This window comes from Gavialis gangeticus, unplaced genomic scaffold (assembly GCF_001723915.1).
Source record: "Gavialis gangeticus isolate Ggan-Ray unplaced genomic scaffold, GavGan_comp1, whole genome shotgun sequence".
Classification (NCBI taxonomy): Eukaryota; Metazoa; Chordata; order Crocodylia; family Gavialidae; genus Gavialis; species Gavialis gangeticus.
Window position 1 is genome coordinate 66,513,233 of NW_017729033.1, and position 26,474 is coordinate 66,539,706.

The following is a 26,474-nucleotide window of genomic DNA, read 5'->3' on the forward strand; positions in this document are numbered from 1 at the left end:
AGTGGCAGGTGCCGCCAGCCCCAGGCAGCACACCACAGCTGGGAGCAGGGCCAGGGGTGAGGACAGGGGTGCCCCTCTGTGGGGGCCTTTGTGGGCAAGGGATGCAGGGTGCAATGTGGTGGTGCCTGCCATGTGTGGGCCGCATGCATGCTGCCCAGCTGCCTGTCCAGGGGAGGGGGAGAGGGAGGCTGGCATGGAACTGGAGCACAATTTCATGGCCAGTTCTGCACCCACAGTGAGGAATAGGGGTGTAGGGAGGGCGGGGGCTTGGGCTCACACATGGCACTGCCACTTACCTGGAGGCCTGTGATGGCTGTGATAACTGCTGGATACAAAACCTCCTGCTGCTGCTGTGGAGCCGTGCCTGGAGCTGTGCAGCCACTGGCAGTGGCACAGCACAGCGCGGTGATGGCTGGGCAGTACACAGCCACTTCCACCCCCACCACTACCCCATGTCGCACCACTGCCGCCGGCCACACAGCTCCAGGCATGGCTCCACAGCAGCAGCAGGAGGTTTTGTATGCAGCAGCAGTCACTGCTGGCACAGGCGGCCCCACAGGTAAGCAGCAGCAGCCGCCCATGCCAGTGGTGACTGCCTCTGTGTACAAAATCTCCTACTGCCGCCGCAGATCCATGCTCAGAGCTGTATGGCTGGCAGCAGCAGCACAGCACAGGGTGCTGGTGGGGATGGCTGAGTGCTGCCCAGCCACCACCATACTACCACTGCCACCTGGTGGCCGGCCACACAGCTCCGGGCACGGCTCCGCGGTGGCAGTTGGGGGTTTTGTAGGCAGCAGCCATCACTGCATTCACGGGCCTCCAGGTAAGCAGCAGCACCATGTGCTCCAGCCACATGCCTCCCTCTACCCCTCTGCTGCCCGCACATGGCAGGCACCACCACACTGCACCCCACATCACTTGCCCACAAAGCTCCCTGAAGAGGGACACCCCTGCCCTCACCCCCTGGCCCTGCTTCCAGCTGCGGTGTGCTGCCTGGGGCTGTAAGCATCCCTCATTCCATCAGCCCCTAACCATCTTCGCCAGCCCTACCCCACATCCCCCAAGCCCCACTTACCTCTAGGTTCCAGGGGCGAAGGGCATGGCTCTGTGATGGCAGCACTTGCCCTCAAAGCCCCCTCACCCTGCATGTGGCTGCCACCACCCCACACCGCTGCAGAGCTGTGCAGCCAGTTGCATGGCATGCCACTGCATGCAAGCCCCCCATTTCATCCCCATCTAGATGGCATGTATGTGGCCCACACACAGTGGCTGCCACTGTACTGCTGCTGCTGTACCCTGCACCACTTGCCTATAAGGCCATGTAGCTAGCCATAGGATGGTAGCGCAGGGTGCAGTGGCAGAGTTGCGGTGGTGGCCTCTGTGTGCGAACCTCCTGTCAGGCCAGCTGGCATATGCGTGGCCCACAGAGTGGCACCCCTGCCCTCACCCCCTGGGCCCTGCTTTTGGGAGTGGGCACAGGGTCACACTCCCCCCCTTCATGATCTACCCCTCAGCACCTTCCCTTTCCCCACCACACACACTTACCTGATGGGGTGGGTGCCAGTGTCTGTGTCTGCATGTCTGTGAGTCTGAGGGGCTATTGCAAGGGGCATCAGGAGGGCTGTTGAGACTGCAGGGGGGAGTGTGGGGCACAAGCAGCACCGGGGGTGGGGAGTGGGGGGGACTTTAATTTTTTATCACAGATTTTCAGAGAATTTGAATTTGTTTTATCAGAGAAAACCAGGATTCCTGCTGATGACGAACAAGTACCCAAGTGAGTAACTCCCTCCCAGCCTACTTTCACAAAAGGTCTCAAAACCCCACTGCAGCAAGGTAAAGTTCACCACTTTCTGAACAGATTCAGAATCTTTTTATCCCATCTCTTTCATAGATGTTAGGGTCAGAAGGGACCTAAATAGATCATCGAGTCCAACCCCCTGCATAGGCAGAAAAGAGTGCTGGGTTCAGATGACCCCAGCCAGATGCCTATCTAACCTCCTCTTGAAGACCCCCACCTCCCTTGGGAGCACCACCTCCCTTGGGAGCCCATTCCAGATTTTGGCCACTCTAACTGAAGAAGTTCTTCCTAATGTCCAGTCTAAATCTGCTCTCTGCTAGCTTATGGCCATTATTTCTTGTAACCCCCAGGGGCGCCTTGGTGAGTAGAGCCTCACCAATTCCCTTCTGCACCCCCAGGATGAATTTATAGGCAGCCACAAGGTCGCCTCTCAACCTTATCTTGCGGAGGCTGAAGAGGTCCAGGTGCCCTAGTCTCTCTTTGTAGGGCTTGGCCTGCAAGCCCTTAACCATATGAGTGGCCCTTCTCTGGACCCTCTCCAGGTTATCCACATCCCTCTTGAAGTGTGGCACCCAAAACTGGACACAGTATTCCAACTGTGGTCTGACCAGAGCCCAATAGAGGGCAAGGATCACCTCCTTGGTTCTGTTAGCTTTGCTGATGAGTCTCTTCTTCCAGACTTCCTACCAAATTCTATAGCTTCCATCAAAATATGAAATTGCAATTAAAATTACTCTTTTCCCCTCAGGTTTTTCTAAAATAGCACCTTGTATCACCATTCTCGTACTGTGGGTTATTCTTTGATGTTAATTTATAATAGTTCAGAAAACCATAAGATTTTTGCAACAATGGGTACAATAAAGGTCTTTGACTCCTGTTTTACTCTTGCTTTCACTTCAGACATGAACATGTATGTCTCAAGTATAATAAAACTCAGTATATTTGCTTCAGCATTTTTAATTTTTTTTGTTTCCTCTAATTGTTGACCAGTTCTTCCTACATATCTGTTCTAATCCTTGGACTGGAAAAAAGAGTTTTCAGAAAAAGACTTCAAGAAAATTAGAAGACTTTTCCCTCTCTTCTCAGAGAAAGTAAAGAAAACCCTGAATGTTCTGCCCATTTCAATTTCAGAGACTCAGCTTAGTATGAGGATACAAAGTCTACAAGATCAAAAATGATGACAGCATGCTATCTTAAGAGGCAAGAATTAACAGAATAAAGCAACCGACCTTTTGCTGATTTACCATCATCTTGCCAAAGTGCTTCCAGTAAGTGTTCAGTAATCTCCCCTCCTCTCCCTCTACCTCTGGATGTCAAGCAAGAGCTTTTAAGTATTAAAATATTTAGCAATCTTTGATGTATCAATGCTCTAACAAAATTTCTAAAATGTGGCTGCTCTCTTTGCCAGGGTATTTTTAAAGTCTGAAGAGTTGGATCACATTGACATGACAATAGAAGACGTTTTAGTACAAATCAATAAATTAAACATTAATAAGTTGCTGGGACTGGATGGCATCCATGCAAGAGTTCTGAGGGAACTCAAATGTGAAATTGCAGACCTGCTGGCAATAGTATGCAATCTATCATTACAAATGGCCTCCGTGCCACAGGACTGGTGGATTACCAACATAACACCCATCTTCAGCAGTGATCTGGGAAGCTATGGATCAGTAAATCTCACTTCCATCACTAGGGGAAAAGAAGTAGACATATCTGGGACATTTTAAAGAACGTTCAATAATAAGATATGTAAAAAAAACAGTTTTGGGGGACCCCAGGCAATGCAGTGGCAAACACGACACCACATTGAGTAGAACATTCATACACCTGAATGTATAAGAACAGGGAAACAAGGTCCAAATAGTGATGACTGGTGAATATGACTTCTGGTCCCAATGGTGTGATAACAATGATAAAAAGGCAACAATGGAGACAATATTAGACATCATGATGAGCAGCAGTGGGACATCATTTTAATTGTGGACAAGCTTTTTTTAAGCCACAGGAAGTTTTAAAAAGGGATTTGATAAGAAAGAAAAACTGAGCTTTCTCTCAAGTGCAAGCAGGAACATGGGAAAAAGCATAAAGGTGTCTGAAAAATGAACAAATGAGAAGAACGGAATCCAAAACCATGGTCTAATGAAAGGCAAAAGTCAACCTCTTGATGCTGAATGAGGGATGATAGGTAGGGGGGTGGGATTTCCTCGGAAGGGCCCTGAAAGTGAAGACAAATAGCTTATATTTGATGTAACAGAGAAGGGAGACCCTATGGAAGACTGCAAAGAAAGGGTGACAGTCACAGAGCTGGGCTACAAAATATATCTTTGCCATGCCACTGAATGCTCAGGAGTAAGGAAAGGTTGTATTTGTTAAGTTCAGAGAAAAGGTCATTGAACTAATTATGATTTGAGATTATAAGAATCTATATAAAAGTTTCACTTGGATGAACAGATAAGAGAGGCTATTGAGATTTTATACAGTAAGAATTGACAATATTTAAATTTTCTCTTGGTCTTCAGATCCAGGCTCTCTTTAAGACAGTTATGTTACACACAGTGACTGTAAAAGGGCAAGCTTGTAGCAAAATATTAAGAGCTTTATTTCAGCCCTGCTGAGCTTTAGCTGACAGTGAAACAGCTATAAGGAACTGCCAGAAAGATAGGCCAAGATTTTACTTTGGATAGAAAGTAACAGGTATGGATCGGAGAAGCAGATCCAAGTCACATGCCCAGGGTTGGCAGCCAGGGCTGGATACAGGCATGGGTGAACTGGGCAGCCACCTGGGACCTGGACGGAAAGTGGGCCTGAAAATGGTATTTTTTTCTGTTGTCTGATTATTATCATCATCACCTCTGGCAAAGGGGGCCCGATACTAAAAGTTGGCCTGTGGCCACTGGGAGTCTAGGTATGGTGCTGCTGGCACCTAAACATGTCTGTGGATGAGATGTCCAGAGATGAGCTGCAGAAGGCAAAAAGGAGACCATGGGCAGAGACCAGTAAGTTTTCTACAGAAAGAGGATAAAAAGGTATAAATAATACGTATATCAGCACTTTTGAAACCGACAAAATGTTGAAAATGATAGAAATACCAATGTCTTCTCTGTCCTGCTGTTCTATGATCCTATGATTTACATGTATATCATGATCACACAAAAAAACCTACAAAAAAGTTTTCGGCTGGGTCCCCTATATCATACAATTCTGTATCCCACATGCTCTGAAACTTCTTCAGGAAAATTTGTCTAGCGAACAGGAATGCCTTGATATCTTCAACCTCTGATACTCTGGCAATATTCTAGCCCATGAATGTTGTTGCTTCAGCAGTGGACACTATGAGCCAGGTCTTCAGCTGATAACCATATTGACATCAACGCAGGGCAGCAAAGTGTATGTCAGTTTACATTAACTGAGGGTTTAGACCCATTTTGTTGCATCAATTATCCAAAAGTGGTTTTAGACATAAAAACCTATGCAACCTATGCTTTAAGCTATTCTAAATAAAATAATATAAAATCAACCATGAGTTGGTAAACTATACGAGATTTAGGATGGTGCCAGAACATGAAGTTGTCTTGGTACAGAGTACTAAAAATCTGTACCTGCAAGGCCCCTACAGAAAAAGGTTAAAAAGATATAAATAATGTGCATATCAGCACTACTGAAATAGCCAAAGTATTGGAAATCTACAACCCAACATCAGATATCCAGGTTGTAGCCATATTGGTCTATAGGCAAAAGGAATCAAAACTCATGGCAGAGGTGATATCTTTTATTAGACCAACTAAGGTATTTGCAAAAAAAAAAAAATCTTTATTTGCAAGCTTTTGGACACAGGCACCCTTCGTATAGGAGACTGCAAAGACTGTAAGAGTTCTCCTAGGTAGAAATGAAAATTCATAATTTCACAGGAGCAGCACGTGCAGTAAAGTCTCTTATTTGGAACAGTTCATTTTGTACAGATTAGGCTCAGAGAAAAGTTGGAAAAGTCTTTTTACCTTGAAGTTGTCTGGCAATAAGCAGGATGTAGAATCAATCAACCCAATCATCACCCCAATGTCAGAGTATTGATGGCACATATGAATTGCAACCATTTCATACCAGACAGTATATAATATTTTGTTTAGCACAACTACTGTAAAACCATGAGTAGACCCTTAAGCCTATTAAGACATGATTGCCCAGATTGTCAGCTATTGCTGAAATTTATATAGAGCTGCTTAGGAGAAACATGCAAAGACGCTTTACCAATTCCAGATTATCTGTGCTCTAATTCAGTCTTCAAAAAATAAGATGGATGAGATGTTCAGAGATGAACTGCAGAAGGCAAAAAGGAGACCATGGGCAGAAACTTGTAGATCCCCACAGAGAAAGGATAAAAAGGTATAAATAATAAGTACATCAGCACTCCTGAAACAGCCAGAGTTTTGGAAACCCTGGAAATAATGATATCTTCTTCAGTCCTGCTGTTCTATGATCCTATGATTTACATGAACAACGTGATCACACAAAACACACAAAACAGTAAAGGGTGAATTGTCTAAAGGATGTTTTAGCCCACTCCTTCACCATTCCTGGTCATGCCCATTGAGCCAGTCACATAGGTAAAACAAGAGTAATGGGTCAGGAATGTCTATACTGGCTCCACCTCATTGAAGAAATAAATGGATGCAAGCTTATAATCACTTTACAGTAGCAATTAGGTGCAAAGCAACTACAATGTGAGAATTGGACTAATACATTTCAAGTACTATTTAATACCTTATACATTAAAGTGTGCCTAGATTCATAATTGTTCCATGCTATGCATATTTATGAGTACTTATAAAGTCATGCATATTAAATTTAAATACCCTAATAGCAGATGGGACATAACCTGGGATCCTGGTTTTCTCTGATAAAAAGCAACTCCCAATTTTTGAGTTAAAAAAGTAACCCAAAACCCACATTTTCCCATGATTAAAATGAAACACTACTAATATACAGATATATAAATCTATAGATATATATATATATAGATCAGGTTACTTCTTTTAACTAGAAATTTGGGGATTTTTTATTTATCAGAGAAAACCAGGATCCCTGGACATAACAATGAAATAGATTTCAAAACAAAAGAAAATTCAACTGCCAGACTTACTGGCAAAATAATAATATTCACTCAACTTCTGTTCATAATGTTTTATCCTTTTACAGTAAGACTGGTAGAAAGGCAATACCTGTCCTGGCAGCACTAAAGGTGCATAGAGTGGAACTACGGGATGCTGACCTTGTGGAAAAAAATAGAAAAAAACTATTATTTCTTTATTACTAAGCTTTTAACTCTACCAAATTATATTATAGGGGGACTCATTATTTGAAATGGGAATGTTTAATGTGAGCACTTTAGCTCAGGTAAGAACTCTGATTATTGGATAACAATGAAAACCTGTACCTGTATCAGTTACCCTAAGTGCATTTTAGAAGCCTTTCCTCTTTCAATTAACCTTTATTCTAATAGTTAAATAATGTTCAATTCTTCTTCAGAGAAATGCCCTAGGAAATGTGCCGGCAGTCACTGATCCAATATTTCCCCTCTATTTAAACAAAACATAAATGTAAGTTTAAAGACGACAGCATGCAGACATATATGCAGGTAGCTGCTTGAACTTTCCTTTCTTAAGATTAATAAAGCATTATTTTCATCAAGAAAACTACCTAACTGAATTAGACAACTAAAAACAAGAGGCCATTACTAAACTGTGATTCATTCAAATAAGATATGCAGTCATTATGGGCAAGCAACATCAGACCCCCATATACAGACAGGGTATGTTCTTACAGGGAGAAGCAGATAGACTATTTAAATCACTATTTATGGTCTTGCTCATTGTTTGATGAAATAAAAGAAAAATGGATATCTCCTTGTGGCAGGGCATTGTTGGTGCCTGCCACTTTAAGAGCCAAGCCAAGCAGCCAGCAGGTGATTGACTGTGGCAGCCATTTTAGATCCCTGGATGCCAAAGAAACAGGACAGTTCACTACTGGCAGGGCAGGCAGTAACATTGCCTGGCTGCATGCAACATCTTGTAGGTAAGGGCAAGAGCTGTAAGGGATGGTTTGGAGGCTCCTGGTCCTGGGCATGACCTAAAACTGCACCCTTCTGGGAATGGGTAGCCTGGTGAGGCTCTCAGTGGCACAGGAGCCCCCAGGAAATGCCAGGCCAGTTACCACCCAGGTAAAAGGTGGGTAGAGGTGCCTTAACCCCCTTTGGCTGGGTAATGTATCATCAGACCAGGGTAGGCCAGGTAAGCTTTGGGAAGCACCTAAGCCTGCTGGGGGAGTGACCCCACAAGGCCAGGCATGCTTCCAGAAGCATCTGAGCTGGGAATCGGGAACCCTGATCCCTAAGTGCAGGCAGGAGGTGTAAACCCAACTGAGGGACTCTACTGGTCAATGCTGGAGCCAGGACCAGAAGGGTCAAGAGGGCCAGGGGCCCACCGCAAGGGACGCCCATGATAAGCAAAGAAGCTCGGGGTCCTGACTGGCCTAAAATGGGGACAGGGCTTATACAGAAGCTAAAGTTCCCATGATTGGGGCCACAGCTAATGGGTGAATGGGAGAGTTGAGCCAACTGCCTGAGATGTCATCTGCAAGACTTAGACCACGGTGTAGGGGTGGAACAGAGCCGCAGATAGCGCCCCCCCACAATATCAGAGTACAAAATGGGCAACCTCCTGCCTTAATTAACAACATAATTAATTAGAACTAGGCATGGCAGGAGAGTCAGGTGGATGGCATGCCCAGAGGCAGGTGAGAAACTAGCTCTGTGGCTAGTCAGGAACACCCACTTTGCTACACGCCTTTAGTCAAAATTTTTAAAGACTACACATGCACTTTGATGTGCATTGGTACCCATACACACCACACATTTTAATCGTCATTTAATTAAAATAGGTTTATAAAATTTAAACTTGTTTATTTTGGAGCGCTGCGTCTGTATTTACATGCACTAGGTTTTCAAAGGAATTAAGCCAGGTCTATGGCTGGCACCACAGGAAAGAGGGATGGTCCAGTGCTGCCTCCCAGACCAGTCCCCCCAACACACCCTGTGCCTACGCCCTGCCATGCAGCTGTGAAAGCAGAGAGCTGGCAAACAAGGAAAAACAATGTGGAAGCAATTCAAAAGTGATAGCAACTCAAGGTGGGCGAACTACAAAAAAATCATAGCAGCACCTGGTGGACAAAGAGACTCATTTCACATCTTTGAGTGCTTTTGTATGCAACAAATCCATGGACGCACTACTTTAATTCCCAGCAAGCCAAACTAAACTACATCCCAGGAGTTTTAGTTTAATGCACAAAAAAGACTTTTAAAGCATCACAAAATCCTGCTTATGCAAACAGACGCATAGTTGCAGCGCATGAAAGGGCAAAAATTGTGGTGTGTACATGAGCCCCATTAGCCTATTTTAAAGTGCATTAAAGTGTCATTTCAAAGCATGCTATTTAGTTAATGTGCATTAAAATAGGCTAACACACATTAAGTATCACTTTAAAATGTGCTCTTTGATGCATATTAAAACAGGCTAATGTACATTTTCCTAGTACCTCACAATGGATATACACAAGAAGGGAAGCTGTTCCAGTGGGCTGGATTTCCAGTGCATCAGAGCAGACTCAATTAAGCAAGTCTGCTAGTACATGGCAATTACTGTTCTTCAGCAGCCTCCCAAGTCTTGTGCATCAGCATCCCTACACTTCAAAATGGCACCAGGGATGCTTTATCTAAAGCTCATTTCACGAGCTTTAGATAAAGTGCCCCCACTGCCATTTTGAAGCACATTAATACACCTGAATGGAGCTGCTCTAATTGAAGTGCCCCCTCACCCACTGGAGCATGTGTATCAACACCTGGAGGTACTACATTTAGTACATGTGAACTAAAGGGCTTTAATACATGTGTAGATGTGCCCTTATTGTGTATCCTATACTCCCTGAGCATTTTTTCTTGATTTGCACAAAGAATAAGGACCAAACTCAACTTAAATTTCCCTGTTCTTATTCTTTTACTATAGCATATTGTTCTATTTTTATCTATTTAGTGTCATACATTATGTTTGTTTCAATTTTATTTAAATCGGTAGAATACATATATTTATTTATGCTTTTACCAATACACATATATTATATAATTTGTTATACTATATCTAATTCTATTGTCAGTTTTATTTTATTGGTTTAGTGAAAGCTGTAAATAAACTACTACCACTGCAAGGCATACATATTGTTTCAGTGAATCCAAATGTACATGTAACTAAGTCAAAGAACTATTAATCATATATAATGCTGACAGGCATCAAAATACATAAAGTTAATCTTTCCTAACCAAGAACAGCAAACTGTAAAAATGTATTATTGAGCTCAATTTTAAAAAAGAAAAGAAAAGAATGTTTGGACTCTTAAAGCCAAGACAGTGTTCCAGAACTGAGCAAATGTGTGCAGTTTTGATCTGATATAAGAAAAGAGCATTTTGAGAAACTCTTTTCTGAAAGCAATTACAGATGTGCATAACATATGCTCAGTGAAGCCACACAGGTATTTTAGGTTCAGTGTTCTAAGTGTTTATACACTTTAATTCTTATTCCTGATAAAATCACAAATATGGGCACACGCTTATTCTCCATTTCTCTGACCTCTCACTATGCTAGGTTAAAAGACCCTTTTTACTATGGCATGATCCCCTAAGAGAACATTGCACTCCAACTTCCAAGTAAATCTGCAAGGACTGGTCTACTGCCAGTGCCTACAAAGTTCAACTCAAAAAACCATCATGAGCCAAATCCTGAGGGTTCCATTTGGTCCTAATATTCAATGGTGAGTTGCTGTGCTTGGACAGTCTTCTGATTTCTATCTGTGACTCTCGTATAAGACAACATTCACTTTTTTAAGAGTAGACTTGGGTCAGTATGGCATGCAGGTTCTATTTAATGTGTTGACTTTTCCCATTTTATATTTCAACTCTTCCTCAAACCCCTCACTGGGCACCTCTGGCTAGACTGCCCAGTGCAGGGGAGAAGATACTCCTGCCTGTCAGAGACTTTAAACCCCATGCCAGGCAGATCTGACCAGGCTGCCAGATCTGGCAGTATCTGTTCCCTCATGCCAGTCAATCTACCCAGAACTGCTGGATGTGGTGCTTAACATCCCTGTAGAAGAAGCAAAAGACTACCTCCTGCTGGAATCCTCTCCTCCCGCAGTGCCTAGCTGCTTGGTGTGGGGTTTCAACAGTCAGATAATTGTTAACCCCAGCCTGGACAACCTCAGGTCTCTAACCTGGGACTGTCCAAGGCCTAAAAACTGTCCAAGACTGATGACTGTCTACTTTGACAGCCCCAGATGAACTGGACATGGGACTGTCTGGGATAGGGGCCAACAATTAACTGACTGTTGGCCTCAGTTCCTGGACAGCTCTTGTTCTCAAATGGGACCTGGGACAGTCTGGCAGGGCTAACAATCAGTTGATTGTTGGCTCTGAATGTGGCAAGTAGTAATGGCTATATTGGAATCTGATCCCCAATTCCAAAACCCAACTCCTGACATGCATGTGTGCCATAGCAGGAGACCCAACTATTGGGATCAGGGATCATATGTCATTGGACTATTAAAGAATATGTGCCAGGGGCTTGAGTGATTGCAGAGTTAAGCCTTTACTCCCTACAACTGATGCAGACTGCTCCTTCTTTCCAAGTATCACTTTTCATTCTAACTGGTTATCTTGCACCCATTGCATAGGTTATTTTGTACCCATTGCAGTTAATTCAGTAAACCATCCAACATCTCAGTTATAAATGCAATTAATCCATGGAATATTACCATGTCAGTACAGGATTACTGAATACTTGAAGCGATTGCATCTTTTGACCATGATTATTTCTATATCTGGTGTTTTAACATACATTTATTTACTGTAAATTAAAATAATCTTAACAAATGTTTATTTTCACTAAAAGCTAAAAAATACGTTGTCACTGTAATTTATCGTGCTGTTCTTTGGCTGAGCGTTTATGCTTCTCGGCATGGCTGGCTGTTTCGATGTCCTTCTGGGAGGACAACTTGGCACGCCACTTCTAGCTTCTAAGGGCAGGGGTTCCCAACATTTTTAGGCTGATGCCTGCAAGATTTTCCTTTCCTCACCAGGAACTCACTTCTGGTCCCCCTGTGGTCTCCTTCCAAGTTGTTCTCATCTCTCCATTCAAGTTCTGCCCTGTCAATCAGTGTTGGCATGTGCTCATAAAGCATGTACATGCCGAGGCCTGGGTTTCCCCCTCAGTATTCAGTGTTGTCAGTTCTGTCTCCAGCTACCATCCAGACTGCTCTGTGTCCTCCGGTAAGTATCTTCTAGTGGTGGGTTTCTTTTCTCTGCCACAGTCACATTCCCTCAGCACTAGACTAAAAGAATATTATATGGAGGTAAGGCAAAATCTGATCATCTATATCTGGACATTTTTACAATACTCCTTCATATTGATGTGTTCAAACCTTACCAATGGTTTATAAATAAATTATTGTCAATGATTACACTTTAGGAATGAAATGGAATTTAAGAGTTAAAGATATTTAAAAGTGACCATCTGCAGTTCAAAATTGTAAGTGATAAAATAAGATGAGAAAAAACTAAGCCAGTACTGGGCAGGCTATGCAATGTGTCTAGTGAAGTAACATTTCAGATACCCTTTGAGTCTTTGAAGTACCAAAACTTTTTGCTCCCTTATTAAAAATAATGGTGCTATCCTTCAAAGTGTAGCCTTTAGCTTGCTGCACATTAGTCTTCAATGGATAGCCTACAGAAGTCACACGTCAAAGGTTTCAAAAGCTAAAAAAGGTTCAGAAATGTTGAGAAATAATGAAAAAAATAAACTATAAGTTCCAGGAATTCATTCCAGTCTGGTTGGCTCCTGCATATACATAACTGCATTATACAAACATAAAAAGAGGAATAAAATAGTGCCATCTTAATTTACATGCAAGTAAAATAAACCACCATTAAAATAAAAGTAGATCCAAAACTACAGGTTACATAACTGACACAGAAGCGTGAGAGTCAACCAATAAATTTTTGGTAAGATCCTTGCATCCATTTTAATAAATTGGACTATTAAAAATTTGTTTTGTTCAGTCATGATATATACATGCCTGTAATAAGACCAGATCAGAGTTCTTGGCCCAGCCAGTCACAATCAGATCATAGAATCATAGAATCAATGAGTCAGAAGGGACCTAGACAGATCATCTAGTCCGACCCCCTGCCATGGGCAGGAAGGAGCACTGGGGGTGGAAGGGATCATAAGACCCCAGCCAGGTGCCTATCCAGTCTCCTCTTGAAGATTTCCAGGGAAGGTGAGAGCACCACCTCTCTGGGAAGCCTATTCCAGGCTCTGGCCACCCTTACAGTGAAGCAGTTCTTCCTAATATCAAACCTAAACCTATCCTCCCTCAGCTTGTGGCCATTGTTCCTCATGACTCCAAGGGGGGGCCTGGTGAACAGACTTTCCCTGAGTCCCTGCTGGTGGCCCCTGATAAGGTTGTAGGCAGCCACAAGATCCCCCCCAGTCTCCTCTTGCGGAAGATGATTAGGTCAGTTGATACCTGAGGCTGCAGAGAAACAGGTGCCACCTGCAGTGAGCCCAGATCAGTGCCCTGGGTCCACCTAATCCTAGTGGGGCAACAGGGTATCCAATCCCCTGCGGCCACAAGTAAAAGACCTCACCACTCTAGCCCTTGAAAGCTAGACCCAGTTGACAGTACCATCTGGGCAAAGACTTAGGTTCTTGTTTCTGACCCTCCCATGCTTCCTAGCATTACTTCTGAGATCTCTAATCTTGACCCTTGGCTCACCCTGACTTGGCTCTGGTTTCTCATTTCAGTTCTGGCTTTTGGTATATTCTAACTCCAGCTCTTAACTTTGGTATACTCTGCCTCTGGCTATGGTTCACTCTGACTTGGCTCTGGCTCCTGATTTTGGGTTGGACTCCTGGTATATTCTGACTCCAGCTCTAAACTCTGGCATACCCAAACTACAGTTCTGGTTCTGGTATAGCCTGACTTGGCCCTGACTCTTGATTCCAGGTTGGATTCCTAGTTTGTCCTGACCTCAGCACCAGGTGCTGGCTCCCCCTGACTCTAGCTTTGAAACACTGGCTTTCTGGGAATCTGACCCTTGGACTTTGCCCACGTATTAGGTGGCCTCCCCTGACCACTTATGGTCTGGTTCCTAACAGGGCCCTAGTAAAATAATTGACCAATCTTATTAAAACCATATCTTGTTTTCCCTGCTCCCTGACATTACTTGTATGCCCTTCCACTGTGTAATGTGGCAAGGTAAAATATACAGTTAGCTGTGCTATGAAATAATACACTAATATAATTGTTCTAAATCATGAAACTACCCCTGAATTCCTTTCCCCCCAACTTCTGTTACTTCAGAGGGAGTGGGTAATTATTTCCATGGAAGTTTTGGATGAACAAAGATAGTGGGGCCAGAACATATTTTACATAAATGCTAATTAAAAAGCTGTCACATCTCCCTCCAAACACCAAAACACACCAATTCATGGTTTAACCAAATTACCAGGGTTCTGTTGCATGAAGCTGAGGCCAAGGAGAGTCTGGCAGAAAAAGGTTGCATTTTCTGCACCATGACACAAAAATGCATTGGGCTAGCAATAAGCTTGAAGAAAAGTGTTATCATGCACCAATGCTCTTCAGAACCAGTTCCAGATATCATCCTAGATAGATAGTACTCATCTGGATGTTGTTGACTGATTCTTCTACTTTAGCTCTACCAGCAATGTAGATCTTGATGCTTAACTCACTAGTAGAATCACAAAGCAGCCAGGAACTTTGGTCTTCTGCAAGACAGAGCCTAGAACAATAACAAGCTGTTAACTAAAGTAAAAATCCATATTTATGAGGCATGTGTTTTTTTCCATTCTTCTATAAGGCTCAGAAATATAGATGACTTGCACCAAACATAGCAAAAGACTACACCACTTTCATATCAGATGCCTGCATAAAATTTTTCAAATAAGATGGCAAGACAGGGTGGCAAATGTAGAAGTGTTAAATCATGCTGGTATATCATCCATGGGAACATTGATTAGTATGAAAAACTTGGGTGGTTTGGTAATATCAAGTGAATGCTGAATCACAGGATCCTGAAGAATGTGCTGTACTCTGAAGCTAGAGAAGAGTCTATAAAGAGGAGAAGACTGCTATGCAGATTTGAGGATGCAGGCAAAGATGACTTAACAGCCTTTGGAAGCTCTGTGGGTGATTGGGAGAGAAGTGCAGAATGCTCCTCTGGTTGGCAAAGTCAGCTTGCAGATGGAGCAAGGAACTGAGAGATAGATTAGATCAAGTTTTGTGATGATCAGCATCAGAGAAGGAAAAAATCTGCTGCTGGGATTCAGAGCATTGCTAGTACATGGGTGTGTCCTACCTGTGGGCAGGACTGTCACTCATGCATTGGTCTCAGCAGCCACCAAAGAACTCATTGGTGCATACACCATACTCTATAAAGAATAATGATGCCAATTGACACAAAAACTCATCCTAGGGCAGAGATAGCTAGTAACATGCATAGATGTATACAGATCAACTAGGTAAAACACCTTCACAGAGATGCATTCAAGATTGCAATACACAGAATTTTTACTATCAGCTCTAGAGTGGCTTTGCATCCCAGCCTCCTTCTTGTATGAGAGAAAAGATGTCCTTCACAGCTCTATGTAGGTTCATGCAAATGACCTGATAAGTGACTTTCTTTGGGTACAAGAATTAGACTCATAGTGCATATCAGAGCCCAAATTCCATACCAACAGAAGCCTGCACCTTTGTAGTACACATAACAGAAATCATGAAACAACGTACTTATCTGTAATCTGTTGAGACTGTTGCATCACAAAAACCATACTTGCACATTATGTGGAAAACTCTTATGCAAGCACTCAGAGTCTGTGGGTGCCACAGAGACCAGTGATGTCTGAAACCACCTTCTGTGCAAAGGGGAACAATTAATATGTCCATGCAATTTAAACTTTATGCAGACCTTTCCTAAATTAAATACTGGAATCCAGCACCGACAAATTCTTATGAATGTCTTTGTAATAGAGCCAGAGACTCCTGTTACTTTAAGGGACAAACAGCAGCAGGGAGATCCCCAGGTTGTGCGGAAGGAGTGGGGGAAGCTGCCCATTAGGGGCTGGCGGCAGGGGAATAGGCAGCCAGGGAGCCATAGACTAAGAACACATCTTGCAGGGCAAGCAGCAATAAGATGATAGGGCAGGGTTCTTCTGAAACAACAAAGATGCTGCTATGGCAGCTGAGACCCGATATTGTCTTGGGGACAAAGTGCCTGTTAAAGTGATTAAATGATAACATCTGCGAGGCATAGGCATGGCTACAGGGGAGGTTGAAGGCCACAAATTTATCCCGTAAGGGGATTAGTGTGCTAGAGTAGACCATGGACAGGTGGGGAAGGCCTCACCTAGTGTCTAAGGGCAAGATGGGAATCAGCGGGCTTCAGGAGGAATCCAAAGATTGAGAGTAGACAAGGGCTCACTCTGGGACCCTAGAGAAGTCTCCCTTTCTCCCAATAAAAGGATACCAGAAACCCATAGCAGGCAAAAGAAAGAAGGGAGGGTACCTACAGACCAATAGTAGGGCAGGAGCAACATGGTGACCAGGAGATATAAAAGCCACCCCTGGAGCCCAAATCCATTAGTCTCACATACTTTCACAGACTTTCTTCATGCCATGATAAGTGTACAGCAGCCAAAAATAGAAAAGAAATTAAGAAAAAAAATCAAATATCCTTTAAAATATGTATCCTTGTGTTATACAATTCAAAACAGAGAGGGGTTTGTATAATGTTACTTTGGCAATATATTCTGTTACAGAAAGAAGCTGCTTACTACATCATGGCACATAAGCAGACTGAACAGTAACAAAGACATCCAGAAAAACCTAATAAACTTTTCAAAAACTTAAATTATAAAAATATTCAAGTATTATGTCTTCCAGATTGATTGTATAACCATTTTTGTAGAGCAATAATTTTGTTTCTGCATTGAAAACAATTAAACTGACAATACAAACATTGCTATCATATGTACAAACTAACAAACGGGAAAAGACAGACAAATGTTTGGCTCCATTTTCTTCTTCAACATTTCTTTAGCAACATTCAGTGTCACATGTAATAATAAGTAAAATTCCTGACAGGAAAATTCTGTTATTTCTAAGTCAGCATGTCCCTTCAAATCAGAATCAATTAATTGAATTGAATTAATATATTTTACACGACTAAGACACAACCTGCAGGTGACAGCAGTTCAACACAGTGGTTATTGTGGTCAGTTGTAACCCAGGCACTAAATTCCCAAAGTATATTGGCAAATAAAACTGGAAAGTTCCCTTGAGGGAAGAAATAGTGTCTTCAGCAAACTATGCCCTGAGGCATGGAGTAAAGGTGCTTCAATAAGGAAAGGAAGAGAGAAACATAATAAAGAGGGAAAGAGAGAACATGAGAGAAGGAGGGTAGCAGAAGATGACAAAGTTACCAATGCATGCACACACGCACACACACTTTTAAGGGCACTAAGTTATGCTTTATATGATTTATTCTAAAAGAAGCATGATGATAGGATTACAAATTTATATGAAGTTGTGTAAATGTATTTGCAATCTGACAGCCCTGAGTGGTCAGTAAAATGGATCAAACCAGTAGATCTGAAAGCATGAGCCTCTACTGCCTTATGTAAAAACACATCTATTAACAAAATTTAAAAAAGTGGCTACGGGCTTAAGAAACCAAGACAGCTAGACAGACACAAACCAGCACGTTATGTGGATCTGGGTTACATATTGTGGAAGCAGTACCGCCAGACTCCAAGTAAGATGATAATACAGCCCTCAGTATTTTTCAGTGTACACTTTCTCATTAGAATCACTCGTGTTTCTCTTTGCAGTTTGTCATGAGTGCAAGAAACTCCTACAGGTAGAGGAATATGGATGATCAATGAAATGAACCACAAGGACCAACACTAGATTCCTAAACTTCAGTTATTTACTCATGCTTACAGATCTTAATGCACTCTTCTAAGTAAGATAAATATCTTCAGTGCCTCATGCTCCACTTATGATTAAGTGATATAGAAGGAAATCAGAATATTTAAATGAAAACTTTTTCCTTGTAATTAGCATATTTTTTTTGAAGAAAGACAGTTCAATATTTATTTGGCACAAACACCTGAATACTAGATAACTTGCCTTTCCTACTAATTGTGTAACACCAAATATTCAAAACAATCCCATATCTACTTATGAGATCTAATAGAATATGAGACCCTGGGATCTAAAACAGAATTGGGAATTGGACACCTTAATACACTTGTCTTTTTTAAACTTCTAGCTATTCTCACATTGTGAAATCATTTGTGTTTCCCTGGTGCAAGAACTACACACATTAAAGGGGATTTAAGTGTTACATTTCCTGGCTGATCTACACCTGAAATATCAGTTATCTATGTGTGTCAAAGTGAGATATTATCCATAATGATAAACTGTCTGATTATGACTAGCACATCTATGCTCCCATGACACATAACTGGTCACCACCAGTAATAAGGCATAACAGAGTCCTCCTTCTGATGGAATTGCATAAAAATATTGGTTCAGACTCTAGAACTCCTTTGGAACCAACCACTTCCAAGAAAATTACCAACCTGCATGGGTAAGGGCATTATGCTTCCAGCCCACAGTTTCCCTGTTAACAATTTGAGTTTGTCACTTTTAAAAATATTAAAAAACCCTGGAGAGAATTATTTGCATATTCATAGAAATACATTAATATATTAATTAATATACTTTATAAAAATATACTATTAGTTACCCACGTTATGAGTCCCCCTTTTTATTCAGGTTACTTTTGTCCAAGCCTAGTGAAAGTGGTTGCTTTCTGTAAAGGACAGAGTAAGAAGTTGGAATTAGACCATATTTTGATTTGCCATGTAGTTCTCTGCTAATTTGAAAAGATTTGAAGAACAAAGGGTGTATCTGAAAAGGTGGCTTTGTTGGTGCTGTTTGTTTGAATCAGGATTTGTCTGTCACTAATCTTATCAGATTTTCCTTTATCTAGTAAGGGATCTATTTATTTTACAGATAGCAGGGCACCCTATTAGTACCTTTCAGAAATTAAATGGGATGGTTATTTTAATTTCATAGTTGTAGCTGAAGTAATATTTGACATGGGTCAGAGTAAAACACTACTGACCTTTATATTGATGAATGTTGCTTATGTGAGTAATTGCTTAATAGAATGAGTAAACAGAACAGAACCTGGCCTTGAAATATAAAAGGCAAAAACATACAGACAGTCCCTTCAAGCCCATATTTTCATACCCCTATTGCACTACATAGTAACCTATGCCACTAGGTAGACTTACTCATAGAAATAGGACTATACCTGGGATAAAGAAATACCCATTTTAATAGAAACAATCCATCATAGTGGCCTTCAGTTATACTATATGCTACAGTCAGAAATCTTTGCAAGTAAGCATGTTGAAATATTAAACAAAAAATGCAGAGAAAAGAAAAAAAGAAAGATTGCACATTCAGAAAAGAGACCAAGTGCTAAAATATTTGCTAGCAGTCTTGGGCTCTTTCAGCAACATTTTTAACTGCTGAAAATATCTAACAAGATCAATATTGGTTGAATGGATTACTTGCTACTTCCAAAGGCTCTCTAATCAACATTTGCTCACAATTTCATTATAGAAAATTACAACAATAATCAGGTGCGACAATTCCAGCCACCCAAACCCAATCTTCTCACTTTTCTACTCTGTATCCCTGAGTTCAAACTTTCCAAAATGTCCTGAACTCACACCTTCTTCTTGTCCTACTGTCCCCCACCTGACATCCAGTTGCTGGTGGCTGTGCACTTTTCCTCCACACCCTAGCAGTTCTTGATATCACTGTTCACTTACGTTGATAATTGGCAGAGGAGTCCGTCTGCACCTCCCTCTAGATAACTGCCTTCCCATATACTGCTGTTTCTACTGCACAGTGCTTCAGAGGCTGCCAGAGAAGATGGGAAAGTAAAAAGGCAGTGAAAGGAGGTTGTGATATGAAGACAGATGGGGCAGCAGAAACTTTCTGCAGCTAAAATGGAGAGTTGACCACTTTTCCCCTCTCCATTTTTTCCTGTGTTTTGGCATCCAAGCTGCTTTATATTCACACGTTCCTACACAGCTCAACCAGAGATACAGACTCTTTTGTCATTAACCTACTGAGATAGGTATATATATGCTAGGCCATAAAGCACTAAGTTTTCTAATGTGCTCATTGTCAAGGTAAGTAAGCACCCTACATTTTTCCTGCCTCATTTTGCTTTATTGAGAGTTTGTGTGTGCTAGGCTACAATAAAACATTATGTGCAAATACATTTATTCCCTTTAAAATCATTTAAGTAAATTTCACTTTATAAAAATTCAGATGTTCCTTGAATTATAATGTGCCAGTCCTTTACATTATTTAAAAATATACTCACTCGCTGTATTAAAAGGAAGATTGCCATGGATTTGTACAACTGTGCACAAGGCTGGAAGGAAGTGACCTCATACCTGATACCCACAGTGTGTGACAACTACTAGATGATGAGTGCTGGTTGAGACAACAGCCAGTAGAGATGACACCCTGCAAGGGATGGCATGCACTGAATCCTCATTAAAACTGTCAGCAATATTCTTTCAGAGAAACTCTATGCACATAATGCCAATATTTTACGCAAATGCCACAAGACCAACTTCAGTGTCAACAAGGGCTGTTATTCATTCTGCCCTGAATAACCTTTTTTCAAACATAATCAACTAAGTCATCAGCTGGTATATACCAATATACTTTTCCATGGAGTAGGTGGAGATCCACCGATATATCTCACTTGAAGAAGCTGACTGAGGCAGCTTGAGAATTGGAAACAAGAGTAAAAAAGATCTCATTTCATAATTTTTTTCATTTCTGTCCCAATGAAAGTGACTCCATTAGCAATAGTTTCATCCCCAAATGCCACCACAGTCCTTCCTATTTTTATTTCAGAGTTGCACTGATTAGCACATGATCTTAGCCCATAGGGCTGAAAAGCAAACAGATCTTGGACCACATTCTAAACAGGACCACTGGACTAGATCCTAAGCTTGTGTAATTCACATGGCTTCATTGACTTTAATGAACTATATCCATTCAATGCAGCTAACAATCTTCATATCTCGTCACATATTTGTAGTAATTTTTACTGTTTTCAAAACACTTAAAAATAGATCATAGTCTCCAGTTTCCGCCATTAAATTAAAACAGTTCAAGTTTTCAACAGTGTAGGTTTACCCAGTAAGCAGGTGAAAGTTCAAGACAACTTAAAAATCATTTGAAGAAGAGTATTAACACATGATATTTATACAATAAACTTTTCAGACACTATTTTCAGGCAATAGCCATAACTTACCATATTGATTGGGTCAACTGGGCCAATGCTGTTAACATAGACACCCGCTTCAATTACTGTGGTTCTCACTAAATAAAACAGTAATCATAACAAATACAAATGTAATCAACTTAAATGCTGCATACTTTTACTGTAATTTATAATATTAAAACAATAATAAACTTTGTATATCCAATACAAAAGGGTTAGTCATTTTATAACACAGGCTTTTCACTTGGTACAGAGTATCATGCAATATGGCTCTCATTTCCTTTACATTAAATAAATGTTAATCAACATGTATTTTATATTTCATAATGGAAATCTTATTTCTATTTGGTTCACTTTGAGAATATATGATAAAGGAGGTGGAAGAAAGTAGAACGCTCCATCATCCAAACTCCTACTTGATTCATAAACGGAAAGAAAAAATGTTTACAAAAATATGCACATAACAAACTATGGAGTTGAAGAGAGTGTATTTATCTTCCACACAGAGTAAATTTTCAACTTCTTCTGTCAACTCTTATTGAAGAGATGTAGGGAAAATAAAATAAGACTTTTAGCCACAGGCTTCTTCTACCCATGTAATTATATTCTAACAAAAGCACACCAAAGTATTATTAATGCCTCTACATCAGCTTGATCAATATGCCACCTCAGACACAAAATTAAAAACTCATAAAGTGAAAGTAATTTAAAGAGTCAGACATTTCTAAAGCTAATTTTTAAAATTCAGTGGAACCACACTCAAGTGTTTGACAAAAATTAATAGCATTAAAGATATATTCTAACATAAGCTACGTACAACTGTTCACCATACAGTTGGAGAAGTCACTTAAAACATACAGCTCTTATGAAAGTTACTGTTGTACAGGTGTCAGTGAAAATGTAATAACTTCCTTTTTGCTAGTTTAGAGGGTGAAAATTTGAGACTTGCATAGGCCAGACCTCAACATTAGACAGACTTGTATTTGAAAACCATCAAGTTGCTAACAAGGTTCTTTGGATAAATGTGATATATTTTATTAGACTGACTAAATAGCTGGAAAAATTGTTCTTTGCAAGCTTTTGGACACAAATCAGGTTGCTAAGAACTTTTACTACCATTATCTCATCACCCATTGGAGCAGGGAGAATTAAGAATGACCTTTTTGTCGTCTTTCCCACTATGTGGGAGTAGGTTGGAAGATTTTAAAAATTAAGACTCTCTCTGCCTCTGTGTATGGAAAGGGAAAGAGATTCCAAAAACAGTTCCAATTAAAATGATTCCACTTCCTGAATGATCCAAATAGAGTTTCACCATTTTCACAGAAATTAAGACTAACGGGGGACCAATGGATCATTTACCATATTTATCCAAATCCAAGATGAGGATTCTTTCCCATTCAACATGGGGGGAAAAAGCTCCTCCCTTATTTCAGATTTGAGTACAAGAGGAGGAGGGTATGTGTGGAGGGGAGGGGTTCAGCAGCTGTGGCTCTGACTTCAACCCTGAACCTGACAGCAGGGGGTGGGGCAAAGAGGGTGCATAAATAGATTCCAAACTCAGGGTTGGAGCCACAGCCTCAGCTACTGCCTCCCACCACCTGCCCTCTGTAGCCTCTGATCCCTGCCACCCCCACACTGTTCCCTCCCTCAACCACTGCTGTGGCAACTTACCTTGCAGTCACAGCACCAGCTCAGGCTGGGGCCCCAATCCAGCCCAAGGCATGGAGCACATGCTGCCTCTGGTTCCCACCCAGCCATACGGTAGTGGCTATGGTGGCAGTTCTATCTTTGGCAAGTGGCAGGGGGGCAGGAACCAGGAGGTATAGTCACTGCAAGTGGGGGGCAAGTGGTGGAGGGATAGACAACCAGGAATTGAATGGCAGCAATACGGGAACTGAGTCTGTTCACTGTTTTGCTCTCTGTGAATCACAAATAGTAGCTACTTTGGGTTTTGCCAAGATGAAGCTTAAGAAGCAGAAACTATTGTTATTGTATTTCCTCACATATGTTTACTCCAATTTCCAGCATCTGGTCTTTGGAAAAAGTTGTGTATTGCATGCAAGAAAACATGGTATTCGCTACTCAATGAATCTTTGTGTCATCTGCCAAGCAATAAAGACTCAGTATCATCAAGAATGTTTCTAAAAGCATGAAATAGTGTTGACTCAAGAATCAATGCCTGTCCAAGCCCAGCAGAAATGGATCCATTCACTGACACCTGACCATTAACCACCATATTTTGCAAACTGCCAGTGGGCCACTTTCTAATCCATATAATATTTGTTCTGTTGATTCCACATACTGGAAGCTTTTAAATCAAAATCTCATGTGGCATTAAGTCAAATTACTTAGAAAAATCCTACCATATCAACATAGTGGTCTTTATCAGCTGAACCTATAATGAAAAATAGGCTTGCTAGACAAGATCTTCCATCAAATCACATTGATGATCCTATTCTTACCTCTCTTTCTTTATAGAATCATAGAAAATTAGGGTTAGAAGGAACCTCAGGAGGTCATCTAGTCCAACCCCCTGCTCAAGGCAAGACCATCCCAAACTAGATCATTCCAGCCAGGGCTTAAAAACCTCCAAGGATGGAAATTCCACCACCTCTCTAGGTAACTCATTCCAGTGCTTTACCAGATGCTGGACATGGTACTCTGGATGTAGCCTCACCAGTGCGGAATAGCAGAGAATAATTACTTCCCTCGATCTACTGGCAATGCTCCTACTAATGCAGTCCAGAATGCTGTTAGCTTTCATGGCAACAAAGGTACACTGTTGAGTCATATCCAGCTTATTTTACACTGTAACCTCCAGGTCCTTTTCTGCAGAGCTGCTCCTTAGCCAGTTTGGTAGAATCTTTGACAGTATCTCAAACGAACCATTCCATTATTTTAGCTGGTGTCCAAACCAGGCTTCCAGTTTATACTTCTCCAAGTCATCCCTTTCACCTTTCACTCCTTTGGAATTTCCTATTATTTTCCAATACTTGTTAAATTTTAACATTAAATGGGCAGGGTTATCTTAACTAGTTTCCTCAAGGCAGTGGTGACCAAGCTCTTTGGAAGGCATGCCACAAGTTAAGGTTTAATAACAGTGGTTCAGGTTTAATAGCCGTGTTTAAAATAGAGCACATCTTTTAGAAAACAAAACCATTTCTGTTTTAAAGTTACACTGATATATGTTCCAACAATTAATTTCTGTCTAAGTTAAAAATATGGATCTTATGTCTATACTAGATTTGTTTAACTTCAACTTCCAGTAGTTGTTTCATGTTATACCTTTGTCTGACAGGCTACAGGGCCTTTTAGTATCTAATTTCTGTTCCTCATGGAGGTACTGATAATTCTGTGGTCACACCATTCTTTAACCTTTTCTAAGATATGCTGAATAAATTGAGGCCCAACTCCTCCATTAAAAAACATATTTTAAAATCCTCTAACCATTCTAGTGTCTCTTAATGCCTTCCAATTTTTCAAGCATTGTTGAAGTGCTGACACCAGAACTGGACACATTCTCCTAGTCTTCCTTTAGTGGTAGAATAAATGTAACTTAGAAACAATGAACGTGGACCTGGAAGGGACTTACTAGCTCATTAAGTCTACTTGCCTGAACCTTGAGGAATAAAGTTAAAATGTACTCATTCAATAAAACAGAATGTAAAGTTTTCAACTTATGAAATAACAAAAAATATCTGCTATAAACTGGGAGATCATAGGTTTGAACTGACTGAGGAAGAGAAAGACCTGGGCATACAGGTGGTTCACATTCAGTGCCTGTGTTCCTCAGGTTAGTTGACTTACTAGTTCCTTTATTTTAGCAAATTTTGCCCATTTTAAATGAAGAATCTCAGTCACAGACATGCCTTTGTTTATCCTTCTATGATGGTCAATTTTTCAGTGTCAGTGTTTTTCAGAACCGAGTCCAACAACCTGGAAGTGTGGCCTACACTCTTGATGAATTATTTTTGGCCATATTGAAATGAGTATTAATTATCTGCCTTTAGCATATAATTTAAATTACTCTGCATCAGTGACCCATTCATCTTCTTATTTGATTACATATCACTTGCAAACATGTTTCAGTACCTATTTTATGCTTTCTTCAATGCAATTGATAAAAATGTTGAAATCCAGTATTTGGCTCTTGCTGCTTCCCACTAGAAACAGACACTTGCTGATGATTCTTCATTTATAAGTGCATTTTGAGATTTATTATTTAACCAGATTTTAATCAATTTAATAGATGGCATGTAGTGTCTGTATTGTTCTAGTTTATTAAGATGTCATGTGGCACCAAGTCAAATGCCACATGGGACTCAAAGTATATCAGATCAATATTGTTACCTGTATCAGCCAAAATTAGGGTCTCAAAAATTATTATGACAGTCTGAAAAGATCATTTTGCCATAAACTCAGATTTAGTGGCATGAATTATTATTTCTTTCCTTTAATTCTTTATTATTCAGTTTCTATATGAGCTATTTCATCATCTTCTTTGGTATCAATATCAGGCTGACACAGCTATAGGTCATCCAGTGTGCTTTTAGGGCTTTTGTATATGTGATGGGGCTTTAGTCCTCAGGGTTTTATTTTATGCCCCCTAAACTGAAATGGTGGGTTTTCAATTGAAACCCAGTTTCAATTTTTCTGTCACATTACAGTGAGGGGCCCGATCCTTTTTTTTTATTATTATTATTATTATTTTTATTTTTGGGGGGCCACCTGGGCAGGCTATTAGTGGGCTGGGTGCTGCCCCAGCTCAGAGGCATTATGCAGCCCAATTCAACTGTTCCCCAAGCCCAGGCTCTACTGAAAAAATAAAAAAGGACGGGGCCCTTGCTGCCTCTACCTTCAGCAGTGAGAAGCCCAATCCTTTTTATTTGTGGAGCCTGCCCACCTCTCCCATGACCAGGGGGTGAGCTGACAGCTTCATTGTTGCAATTTGCAACTTTGCAAACTAAACTACATCTGGTTGGCCTGTGCAATTCGGCTGATTCAAGGGGCAGTGATTCGATTCAGCTGCTGCCAAATCGGACGAATCTCCAAATCAAACAGGCCCCATCCCCTGCCCGCAGACCCAACAATGGCTGCCCTGCCTGGCCTCAGCATCCTGGCACTTTAAAAAAAAGCCCCACACATGCTGGCTCCTGCAAGGTGGAG

At 41.2% G+C, this 26,474-nt stretch overlaps 1 protein-coding gene across 2 annotated transcripts in view; it reads right to left on the reverse strand.

The window, feature by feature from the left end:
* The window catches only part of GABRG1 (gamma-aminobutyric acid type A receptor gamma1 subunit), a 142,583-nt gene that overhangs the window by 42,841 nt on the left and 73,268 nt on the right, over positions 1-26,474 (reverse strand). The window contains exon 3 of one of the 2 annotated variants that reach the window (XM_019526458.1): positions 21,339-21,406. The exons of the other annotated variant lie outside the window; for it this stretch is intronic. Coding sequence (XP_019382003.1) covers positions 21,339-21,406 — 68 coding nt within the window. The remainder of the gene's footprint in view (positions 1-21,338; positions 21,407-26,474) is intronic. 2 annotated transcript variants of the gene reach the window in all.